At 39.0% G+C, this 13087-nt stretch overlaps 1 protein-coding gene across 11 annotated transcripts in view; it reads left to right on the top strand.

The window, feature by feature from the left end:
- LOC120899765 (protein kinase C-binding protein NELL2-like) overlaps positions 1–13087 on the top strand; it is a 94347-nt gene that overhangs the window by 67223 nt on the left and 14037 nt on the right. For 8 of the 11 annotated variants that reach the window (XR_005739097.1, XM_040305961.1, XM_040305960.1 and 5 more), the window contains 3 exons: positions 10725–10880; positions 11397–11657; positions 11718–11883. Coding sequence is in view for 10 of the 11 variants with exons in the window: in XM_040305961.1 (XP_040161895.1) it covers positions 10725–10880; positions 11397–11657; positions 11718–11883 (583 nt within the window). In the remaining variant the exon portion in view is untranslated. The remainder of the gene's footprint in view (positions 1–10724; positions 10881–11396; positions 11658–11717; positions 11884–13087) is intronic. The other 3 variants (XM_040305968.1, XM_040305964.1, XM_040305965.1) reach the window with 1 other exon arrangement.

Raw genomic sequence — 13087 nt, forward strand, 5'->3', positions numbered from 1 at the left:
TCAATAACTATAGGTTTGGCAACTTTTCATGAACAAACATGAATTTCGAAAATACCACTAAACACTACAGAGCTGCACAAAAAACTGGTTGCCCACTTGACTATCGTTGCAAATGTTCGCCGTACGTTTGAACAGATGTCACATTTATGCGCACGGTTAAGCCGCCCGCCGGTTAATCCGCCCCCGGATAATCGACGTTCTACTGTATTACATTATCCTCAAATCTTACGACATCCTGTAATAACAAAAGTCAACTTGTTATTTGTCTAGTGAGTACTTGACAGGAAATTTAAGTGAGGAAATTGAGGTTTCACAAAGTTTGATTTTTTTTTCCAAATTTATTATTCTCTACAGAAATCCCTTTAATTTACATAGTCATCTCGTGCAGAACTTAAATATAAACTTAAAGTAACATATTGTCAAACTAATGCACTCAATATGAAAGTTTTTTTTCTACGCATTATTACCTGTCGCTTCATGTGATTCCACAATGGACATGTTTCACTTTAATTTAAGAAAATAATACACTTCTGACACCATCTTGAAAAATAATATTTAAATTTAAACTACATAACATGAATCTATTATTTGCTTCGTGTTTGGTTATACTAAAGTCTATATTTTTTAATTGCAGTGTACATTGTCCTTTAGAAAATTAGTAATCATAAAACAATTGTAGCGATATAAATTTAAAAAATAACTCTTCTGACATTCGCGCCTTCAAGCCAAAATTGATGATATTCGTTGACATTCGATCGACATTCACACAAAAACTGTTTTCGGTAAATATTTTCACGCCATGCGTGGGTGAAATGTTTGGCATTTCATGGAACGACAAATACCTACGTCACACAAAGCGTAATCTTTGCTGTAAACTAATTGTCAGCCATACAATTCTATAAAGCTTGTTGCGTCCAGCAACAAAGCTCTTTCTTTCGCGAAGTAAAAGTTGAAACTTCAGTTTTATTAATTCACTTTAACTGTATTAAAAAATTCACTGAACTTGCTTCTCTTGGCGCGATGGTAGAAAGAGGTCGATTTTCGTCTTTATGCCCGTTTTAAAACTTCGCGCAAACTCGATTGCGGTCATTCCACTTAACTTGCGCAGGTTCATCCGTTGCACGCGAAGCTCCTTCGGGATGAACCATTCCTACTCTCTCTATTTCGCCCGTGTTTGCTTCGCCTATGCTACCTGTCCCTCTCTCTCACTTCACCACAACGTAGCTGTCAAACTAGAACCGCTGTTGATAAACAACAAAGCTTTTGCCAGGAACTTTTTGAGTTTACGCCTCGTGTGACATCCGTATAAAACGCACTATACAGTATGACAGATGTGTGTAGTTCACTTCTAACTTCTTATTGGCAATTTTTGCACGCTAGTCACGGTTGCACGGTTTAAGGCAACTTGATTTAAATTACGGAAATATAACATAAATATAGCCAAGATTATTTTTTCTATTATTATATAGACTCTTCTACTATTTGGCGTTACGTTCTACGAGGACATGCCGGCCTATACAGGTTTTTGAGACTTAATTCATTACCATGCAGCTGGATAGTCAATCCTTGCCTAATGGGGACGGTCCATTCTAGGCTTGAATCCATGACGGGCATGTTATTGAGTCGTTCGAGTTGACGACTGTACCACGAGACCGCCCCTTATATAGACTCTTATATTATTTAAAATTGGACGCACTTCTGCACTACTCACCTAAATCGAGCAAAACCTTTTGATTTAACAGACGAATTAAATTTTCCAAAAATACTACTCAATACAGGTTGCAATTCTGCCAAATGAACGAGAACCGTACGGTTCATTCAGTTAACGTGAAGAAATTAATGAACCGCTTGGATACATTGAAATAAAATAAAAATCAACAAAATGAGTGCATTGATTCATGACTATCTACAAAAATAAACAGAAAAACCCTCCAAAATTCCAAAATTTCTATTCAAAACAAGAAACGGTCGATTACGAACTGCGCATTGGGTTCTAGCGTTAAAGTTAGATGGTCAATATTGGTTTGCCGTTCAGGCGATCAGACCTCGTGATCTATAGTTCTACAAATTTTTGAATAGATTTGTAAAAGAACAAAATAACCGCAATTACGTTAACGTTTATTGGGACGAATGGCTCGGTTCATTCACGTTCACTTAAAACGTTCATAAGATACGCTATTAATGCGAAGAAATTGCGTATTTATGTTTAAGTCGAATTTTACTGTTTTTAGATAAAATCAGTGCAAACCACTGCAGGTTATAGTAATAAGTTGAGTCTCTGCCCCCTGCACGCCATGGAGAGTAAGAGGAGCGAGGGGAGAGAGATGTTGCATCCGGTTATGCTCATTGTCCACTGTAATAAATGCTGGACTTACCATCTATGGGCCTCAAAATTGAAGTAGCCTCTGGTGACCACTCAATCCGCTACAATTAAATCTACCATAGCTTTATCGTGTAATTTTTTTATTTAGTAATAGTTTTCCTAAAACTATATGCTTTAAACATGTGATAAAACGAGGTAGACTTCAAGTTGACGATTGCCACAACGATAGATTTCATTGTAAAACAGAAATTGATCGAAATTTTTGGAAATTTGAATTACATGTGGGTTGATTTGAAGCAGAACGGCACCCGTTGAAAAATGAGCATTTTGGAACAATTGACGAGATAAAACTCTGATACACGGATAATGAATATGAAATAGCATAAACTCGCGAGTTTTGTTAACTATATCACTGGCAATCTCAAAAAAATTACATTCCAGCTAATCGGGATACCCTGGAAGCCAACGAGATGCTTGTAATTTTTTAATAAGTAATCCAATATCAATATAATATTGGAATATAAATGAAATGAAGTTGTTCAGTAATGTAGTTTTCGAATTATGTTCGGTTCAACTCGTAATTTTGTTTACGTTATAGCTTTTCAACGATATAAGTTATAGAAAATTGGGGATACAAATTGTATATTTATTACAACTATACTCCACAAATCCTTAGGTGTTACCCATCCATTATGTAACGCTGATAGGGGGAGGTGTCGTCAAAGGTTAAAAAGAGCTACGCTAAGAGCTTTTGTTACGTAACGCCAAATAAAATGTTTGATTTTTTACCGAACGACTAATGAATAAAAAACGAGAATTCTTCTTGGTAACGATTTGCGATTATGCCGGTCTGAAAAAGATCTCGCTGCTTTTTATGTACTGCGCAGCCGAATAGAAATTCAGTTGGTCCGTCGAATTCGGTTACCACGGACGGACGGACGAAAAAACTTGACACAGGATCGTCGCAGTGTGCGTGCCACTCGATTGTACAGGCATATGCATTTGATGACAGTAGCATGCGATTCGCAAGCGACGACACGCGATTGGAAGTAAATGGCACAAGAATCAACTGTAACGCTGTAAACACCACTGTGTTATACCAATCCAACTCGTTACAAACCCAATTCGTTTCAATGCAGCCGAAACTCCTGCAAACATTAACGATTTTGTTCGTAACTTATAGACCATGCGTAACAAATTAACACAACATATTATGTAAAATAGAATAATCAATTTGATGATGATACATCTGAAGCCAAAGAAACATTTATGAAACATATCTGGCAGGTAAAGCTACAAGGTTGGGATAGATACAACATCCACTTTCAAAAATCACTCAAAAAGAGTTTCTCCGTAACCGTAGCAATAGACGATGCGCAATCTCAGATTGCCGAGTCTCACTCGGGCAAATTACTGAATGAGTTAATGCAGCTATGTTAAACTCATTTAATCGGAGGGCCGCAAGTACACATATTTAGTGATACGCGGGCCGCAAAGAATAAAAAATATTCCCCAATACAATTTATACTAAATACTGCTTCAGATAAGTAATGTTAAACAAATTGACTTTTTGCACCCCTTGCTTCAAATATGGAAACGTTCGTTTTTAACAAATTTGCGATGTAATTTTTCTAATTGCTCTTTTTTTTTTGTTTTATGTCAGACAATCTTAAAATGTGATACAGGGACGGTCCCGTGGTACAGTCGTCAACTCGTACGACTCAATAACATGCCCGTCATGGATTGAAGCCTAGAATGGACCGTCTCCCCATATATCAAGGATTGACTATCCGGCTGTGTGGTAATGAATTAAGTCTCGAAAGCCTGTACAGGCCGGCATGTCCGCGTAGGACGTCGCCAAATAGAAGAAGAAGAAGTGAGACAATATTTAATGTACTTCCCAAATAACATACAATTTCTATTATGAAAAAACGGATGTTCTTCATTAGCCTCATGTCTACAGCGTATATTTTACAAAAAAATGTCTGTCTTTTTCGAACAAACCAAGCTATCCATCAATAGATTTTTAACATGGAACATATTTGCTTGCAATCTTTCGACAGGTCGAGAGAAAAATCGTATTTAATCGTGTTTACGATTACACTCAAGGATCAAGTGGTCTAACGGTGGTAGATCGTGCATTTCTTATAACTGAAACTTGTATTGAGAAACTTTGTAGTGCAAGGCTTCTATATTTTGATTATTTTATCTTAATTCTAAATATTATATCTTAAATTCAATCATTTCATCTTGGTTTTGATTTTTGGGGAGGTTAGAAATTACATTAATTCGTCTTGACGAATGTGGGATTCAAATAATTTTAACTTGGCAACAAACGCTTTCAATGAGTAATACATGTTTTATATTGGGCCCTTCCCGTTTAAGTTTGTAGGCTGAAATTTCATAGTGTCAGCTGTTTGCATTATCTAGCAGTTTTCGAGCAGCTATCTAAGTGGATATAATGTACAGGTGGGCTTATCCCAAGGTGTATGATTTTAGAAGGCTGATTTTTATCGCTTCTGCTTCTGAATGAAAATTTTGTGTATTCGTCAAGCCTCCAGAAAGCTTGTTTGAGCAAAAGTTTTCACCCGTCCTGTCAAAAAGTGATATTCAATTCTGATTATAAAAAACATGCTATGAGACCACCTGGACTACATACTATACTCTTTAATTCTGGATTCCATCACCAGATCTTTTTAATGCACCTTGGGATAAACATAACACCATCTAGACTGAAAATTGTAGGCTAGTTTTGTGTGTGGTTTTGTATGGAGCGTTTACATGATATCAGCCTCCAACTGTCAAACTCCATACAAAAATCTGACTAGAATCATGAAGGGCCCCATTATCTGATTTTTTTATGCTAGTATGATTACGACATTATGCACAAGTGTATCAAATATTGACGAACATTTCTTGCGTCCCAATATTACGATATTTCATCAATGTAATTTTCCAAATGCTGGCTCCAATCGGTATCAACGATGTAACATTCTAAGCCGTGCAGAACCGTTTGTTGCAATCCGGACCCAACTGAACAGTGGCGGATCAAGGGTATCGGGGGCCTTAGGCGGAAAGACGAGTTGAGGCCCTCTGTAAATAGTAAATGTTGGTGGGGGGGGGGGTGGTAGCGGAAAACTAAACTTGCTGTTGGGAGATTGCACAGTAAACATGAAATGCCGTCGGGGCCCCCTTCGATCATCAGTCGCAGAGTCTAAAATTTTTGCTGACGGGGGCGGGGGGATGCAAATGATTCGCCAGCCTCGGGGCCCCATCGGCCATCCTTCCGGGGGCCCTTGTCGCTAGTACTCTGTCCATACGGCATACTATACAATGGCGATCTACGGGGCCCCTAAATCGGCGGGGCCCCAGGCGACCGCCTAGTCCGCCTACCGTTAGATCCGCCGCTGCAACTGAAGCCTCTACTCGGCAGTCGGAAGCGTTGAGATCGTCAAAATCGGTGGAAACGACCGGAGCCAGTTCTGACTGCAAACTAGCCGCTCCATGCAATAAACAACGCCTCCAACGGTTCCTTATGGCTCTGGACGTCACCGAGTGGAACTGTCGGTTAGATTTGGCCGGAATCAGAGTAGCGATGATCGGAAATAGTTTTGAGCTGTGAATGCAATTCCGACAATTCATCTCTAGTTGTTGCGTAGTTTCCAAATGTGTGTATGTAGATATTTTCATTCCTATTTCGGTTGCAGACAGTTGACGCAAGAATGTTTTTCGATAAACAATGTGCAATCGAGTCTACCCAAAATGTGGCTATTATCCATAATTTAATCGGAATTTGATACGGTTAAGTTTGCATTCGATTCAATGTTTCTTACGGGTGTCGGTTGCTATGTACGTACGTGTAGAATAAGATTGTTATATGTTATGGATACATAAATGTTCTTCTTCTCCTTTCAACGGCACAACAACCGTTGTCGGTCAAGACCTGCCTGTACCACATAAATATTAGTTTTGAAATATATAGCTACAAAATTATTGTTTTTCTTGGGAAAACCTAACACATTTAGACAATGTATAATAATAGGTTTTTTGGTTTGCAAAGCTTTAAGCAATTCTCAAAATGAGAATATTTTGTCCGTGTTCAAAATCGAGGGCTGCTAGTTTAACTTACATGGGGTAATGGATTTTGTTGCTATTTTGTAAACGATACTTGTTTACAGGGTTTTCGGATAGAACTCAAGGCTGCGGGACACGATACCGGGATCTGCGGATTTGTATCGCAAGACTGCGGAACACTTTTTCCGGCACATTCTGTCTCTTTCTTGTTTGTATGGACTTTTCATTCACTTTCAACATCTGTAATTTGAAAACCCTTCTTATTCGACTGTTTTATCGTCTATCAATTAAGACAGAGTTGACTGTATTACAATGTTGCATTGGTCTCCCATTCCAAACGGGCAACCAATTTGCAGCAATGCAACCAAACAATGCAATCAATGTAGAACACGATGCGATGTGGATTGCATATGCACAGGCTAAAAACTGTTCTAAACGGTTGCATTGCTGATCGCGTTGCTACCATGTCAAGTGCCCTTAGGCGTCATCGTTATGTAACGCTATTATGGGGGAGAGGGGATGTCGTCGAACGTTACGATTTGTTACATGGGTAAGAGAGGTTTAACTTTTTACTTATAACCTAACAACCTTGGCGGTTATACTGGCCTATTACAAATATTTCACTATTTTATTAGTATTATTATTATGTATTTATTCAATAAAGTCTTTCAGCTTTTTTCCAGCCGCAAATACTCGACGCGCGTTTCCGCGCCCGCAGAAACGCGTATAACAATCCAGCCACAGAAATGAAATTTCATTCGAACGCGCTACCTCAGAAACGCAGAGATGCCCATGCTGGATATCTCTGCGGAACTGTTATACGCGTTTGAACGCGCCCGCGGAAACGCGCGTCGTGTATTTGCGGCCTTAGGCTTAAATAACAATAGTAGTATACAGTGGCCAGCAAAATAAAGTGCCCACTACTTACATTTTGACATTTTTCTCATTTTTCAAATGAAGCTATCTTTGTGCTATATTTTTTTAAACAATCTTTATTCTTTGCTCTTAAATGTGCAATGAAAAACATCTGAAAAAACAAAGGTAACCCAACACCAAAAATATTTTTAAAAAGATTAGTCAAAATCTCACTGACAAAAAAAGTGCCCACATGAATTATTTTCAACAAATTGATTTATTAAACACAAACAACAACTATTAAATATTTAATGTGCCCCCCTTTGGATCTTAGGACTAACTGCAAGCGCTTTGGCATGCTCCTCACTAGATTTTCTAAATGATTTGGGTCAAGATTTTCCTAGGAGTTCTCTAGGGCTTCATTAAGAACAAAATTGGTAATGTTTGTAAGAGTTTCGGCTGCATATCCATGTATATATATAATAACTCCATCAACCCCATCTCCAATTTGTTTCAGACGAATTGGGCTTGTATGGAGCTGAATTGGTACTACTCCTTGCTTCCAATCGTGTGTCGCCACCACATGCTACTATCATGCTACTATCATCAAACGCAATGCGTGCTACTATCATCAAATGCCTGCCTTCAAAATTGAGTGGCACGCACACTGTGGTCGTCGCAATAATGGAATGCAACGTTACTGCGACGATCATGTGTTAAGTTTTTCCGTCCATCCGTCCGTGGTAACCCAATTCAACGGACCAAATGTCTGCGCCCACACGTACGGTCCAAAACACCCGAAGTCATACAAAATCATGAAAATGTCTGCGCCCTTGTGTTCCGGCGTCCTCGTGAAGTTTACCGAGCCGAACCGAATAGTTGTGTTCGATAAACATGTGTGCGTAGCGGGTAGCAGCATTTGTACTGCTCACCTGCCGTATGCCGCTGTGATACCGAGCGAGACGCATAGACAACGCATCAAAAGGACATGTGTAACCGTGAGGAAATTTTTCTGTGTCTCTTTTGCCTTGTCCTTGCCTTTAGATCCTGATGAGTGAAGCATGCATACCTTTCGGGTACGTTCGGGGTATAAGCTCTATCCCTCTCATGTTAATGGTGAAGATAGAATCGTATGTCATCGGCTCTGCATTCGGGCGTGGGCAGGCCCGTGGACGCCGTTTGTTCGCAGGCAATGCGTGCAAACAAACGGCGTCCACGGGCCTGCCCACGCTCAAATGCAGAGCCGATGGCATACGATTCTATCTTCACCATTAACATGAGAGAGACAGAGCTTATACCACGAACGTACCCGAAAGGTGTGCATGTTTAACTCATCGTCTGCGAACAGACAGCGTCCACGGGCCTGCCCACGCCCGATTGCAGAGCCGATTGCATACGATTCTATCTTTACCATTAACATGAGAGGGATAGAGCTTATACCCCGAACGTACCCAAAAGGTATGCATGCTTCACTCATCAGGATCTAAAGGCAAGGACAAGGCAAAAGAGACACAGAAAAAAAACCTCACTGTTACATATGTCCTTTTGATGCGTTGTCTATGCGTCTCGTTCGGTATCACAGCGGTATACGGCAGGTAAGCAGTACAAATGCTGCTACCTGATACGCACACATGTCTATCGCACACAACTATTCGGTTCGGCTCGGTAAATTTCACGAGGACGCCGGAACAAAAGGGCGCAGACTTTTTCATGATTTTGTATGACTTCGGCTGTTTTGGACCGTGCGTGTAGGCGCTGACAGTGTCCACTGACCCTACTAGTACCTTTCGGGTCGACCCGAATGCCTCCGACCCGATAAGTTCGAGTCGAGTCGAACCGGGTCGGGTCACCCATCACTACTAACCCACCTGTAGTCGATCTAGACACCTTGGTCCAGTTTGGTTTATATTATCGGTTTATGTTTTATAGTTAGTTTCTTAGTCTTTTCCTCATTTTGCATCCGAATGATTTACAAGTGGTACAATCATGAGCATAAACTATAGTGGGCGCCGGTTATCCGGGTATCGGGGGGGAGGGGGGGGGGGTTGTCACCGTTCGTGCTGAGCAGGATGTATGAAAAACCATTATCCGAGCGCTTAGTCATAACAAAAAACACTAAAATTCCCGGGCACATTTTAAATATTTTCATTGAAAACCATGAAATTGATAAAAACTTTCTCAGTTTTTGAAAAACATAATGTAAATAACAAAAAGGCCGCGGCTACGAAAGCGGTGTTGGTTAGGTTGGCTGCATTTTGACAACGCTAATGACTAATAACGATAACTAATAATCATAGCACTATGGCACTATATCGTCAAATTCGCAAGCTATGTGGCATTTTTTATGGACAAGTGCTTGGATTATCAAGGTTTTTAAAGATATCGGCCTGATTTTTTCAGAAGCCTAGCTAAAGACTACCCTCTTCGATTAATTGAAGAAAGTGGTACATGGTACCATTCCACTCGGTACATGGTTTTCGAATTTTCCAGAAAGCCTTAAAGTCAGAAAATGGACGAAAATATGGGAAAATATGAGTCCAACTTTCAGGTGCCGCCAGCAAACAAGAACTGAAACAAATGCTGCATGCCATCTTCTAGGATACCTTTCCAAAAACAGCCACTGTGAGTAACATACTGTTCACTTCGTTAATCGAACTATTAAGGCTGCATTCTGAAATCTTTTTTCTCAGTTATCAGTCTCTCAGTAATAAAAATTATTACACCCATTTTTCCTGGCTTGTAATCTTCTATCTATTTCAGTTTCATTCAAATAACTGCCAAAGTTCTTCGCGGGCCGGATTCAAAGGGTTTGCCGTATATTTGACATGTCTGCTCTAGATTCTAAATTCTTACACCTTTAATCTACCTTGGTAGTTACAAATACGAAATACATCGCAGGGGCTAAGCTTAGTAAGCTCTATGACAAAATAATGCCAGTATTCCTTTTTGCAACAGCTATCTTGTTGGTTGGATAGCAACCTAACTATAAAATATCCACCAGCGAGGTTGTACAGTCAAAAATCAATAGTTGAACGATAACCCAACTTAAACGCTTGATATTTGGCTAACAGTTCAATTAAAGACCATGCGTTTAAATAGAAACCCCGATTTTTGCAAAACTTTAAAAAATCTCTTAGATGTAGAGATTTTTTTATGTTGAAATTTTTTTAATGGAAAAAACGTACCAACTACATAACACATATTCAGTAGTTGGTGCACATAATTGTTTACATGCAAAACTATCAAGTGTTGGAGTCCAACACTCACCAGTTTGGAATTTATTTTTATCATCTTTTAATAGAAGCAACCTAAAATGCTTAGATTTTTCACCTAACAGATGAAAATGCCAATGATGGAATTCATTGGATATAGGACAACTATTTTCGCTGCTGAAAGTGGTGCAAAGTTCACACTCTTCCTTCAAATAAGCTCTCGTCATAAGAAAATTCAATAAATAAATTCAATAATTTAGATACTCCACATAGGCGAAAAGTACGGCCACACAAACGACCGCAGGGCGGTGGCGGCGGCGGTCATAAGCGGCAACATCCCAAAAATTCTACTCACAGAAACAAACATTCAAAGAAAAAGAAGCACGATCAAGCATTACAGTTGCATACGACAGAAGGTGAAATATTGTGTCTTTTTTGGTTTTTTTATCATTTAATACATATATTCTAATTTTTTAATTTCATTTTGTTATCAATTGAATTTTGTTTAACATATAGATAAATTCATGAACATATAGATGGCGAGAATATAAACTACACATTTTAACGAATAATCCATTCACCATATAGAAACAACACGTAAACATAAACTTCACTAAATGTCGATTAACGGTTTAAGTAGACATACATACAAAATACATCATTAAAAACATCTTTCTACTACTGATTTCTTTGTTTTAGTATCTATTACGAATTTACAATCAAAGATAAATTACTAGTAATCTAACAAATCCAACATTAAAATTACAATGAGAAAATAATATAGTAAACAATAAGTAAACAATACACTAACCATTGGGGTCTAACTTGGATGGATATGTCGTTTAACTGATCATTCCTTTCTATCTTTTATACAATTGTAACTTATACACATGTTTTATGTATTTTCTCTACCCACCAACAACTACGATCAGATGTGGATGAGTGTACTCAACAGGGTGGTCTTAATGGTAACCACTGTCATCTTAACACACGATGTGTTAACACCTTTGGTTCGTACATTTGCGAATGTTTACCTGGCTATCGAAGACAAGATAAGTTCAACTGCATAGAGATGGATGAATGCAAGTCTGGCGAGCACAATTGCCACGAGGACGCAGATTGCATTAACACATTGGGCTCATTTCATTGCCAATGTAAGGAGGGTTACACGGGCAATGGACACGATTGTAGGCGTAAGTTACTTTTATATTAGATACAGTTTTCCAATACATGATAAAATTAAATTATTTCAGCCGTCTGCAATCAAACCTGCTTGAACGGTGGAGAATGTCGCTCGCCTAATGTCTGTACATGTCGAACGGGTTACATTGGCGAATCATGTGAAAAGGATCTGGACGAGTGTACAACAGGTTTGCACCGGTGTAAGGATACGACAGATTGCGTTAATATGCCGGGCTGGTAAGTGACTAAAATTAAATTCAGATAATAATATAATGCAATACAATCCGAATTCAACAATTGTACGCTTTATAGTCGACATGTTTTTAGTTGGAAATTCGATAAGAGTAGTGGCATTGCCTCATCTGGAGCGATTTTATCAGACGCTGCTGTCAAACGCTATTTCGGTTCATATTACGATTATTTGGATGATTTGAAGAGTTTGACGTACATAATAATATTGACAGATAAAATCGGATGGGACAATTCGACGGAAAAAATAGATTTCGTCGTACCACCCCCTAAGGCCCGTAGCAGTGCCTCATCCGATGCGATTTTTTCGGTAGCCATGTAAAGATTATACATGGGATTTGACAGATATCGTCAGTCGTGCGATTTCGTCGTCCGACGTTTTCGCCAAAACTCATGCAAAATTCTGATAGCACGTTTAATAAACTCGCATCCAATGGAGCACTGAATAGGAGCAATTCTTTTTTTATTATGGGTTGTTTAAAACTGTGCTATTTCATTAAACCTACTCAATCTTTTTATTCAATGACAATCTAATTCTCGCGTTGTATTCGTGGAATATAGTTATAACAACTTCTATTGGGCGTCGGACATGCCGTCTACGCGGACATTCTGGCCTATACAGGGTCTTTCGAGACATAATACATATATTTATAGTTATAACAACTATACAAGTCATTTTGCTATATATATGTTAAAAAGTGTTAAAACATTGTTTGACAATTGTGATGTTTGAAGTTGACCAAAATATAAAATTTAATTATAGTAGAGGTTTCGGAATCGATAGTTGGAATGTTTGACGTACCGCAAATGTGTTGTATGAAAACGACACCGAATAATGTTGATCAGAAATCTTTGTGGACCAACCTGAACTTCATCACAAAGGCCAGTGGCGGATTTAGGATGTTGGAGGCCCTAAGCGTTAAAAGGAGTGGAGTAGCGAGAGATTCGAATCCAAAAATTAAACAACGGGTATGTTAGCTAGTTCTCACTGTCACGTTACGCCAGGATGTGAACCGTAACAATAAACGGGAGAAATTCTTCTGCACTGACTCGATCTTATTCGACCATAATGAGGACGATGAGCACCAAACTACTGAGGAGTATTCTAGGATGGATCTAACTAGCGATTTGTAGAGTGCGACAAGACAATGTGAGTCGGATAATTATCGCGACTACCTGCGTGCAAATCCTA

This window comes from Anopheles arabiensis, chromosome 3, assembly GCF_016920715.1.
Source record: "Anopheles arabiensis isolate DONGOLA chromosome 3, AaraD3, whole genome shotgun sequence".
Taxonomy (NCBI): Eukaryota; Metazoa; Arthropoda; class Insecta; order Diptera; family Culicidae; genus Anopheles; species Anopheles arabiensis.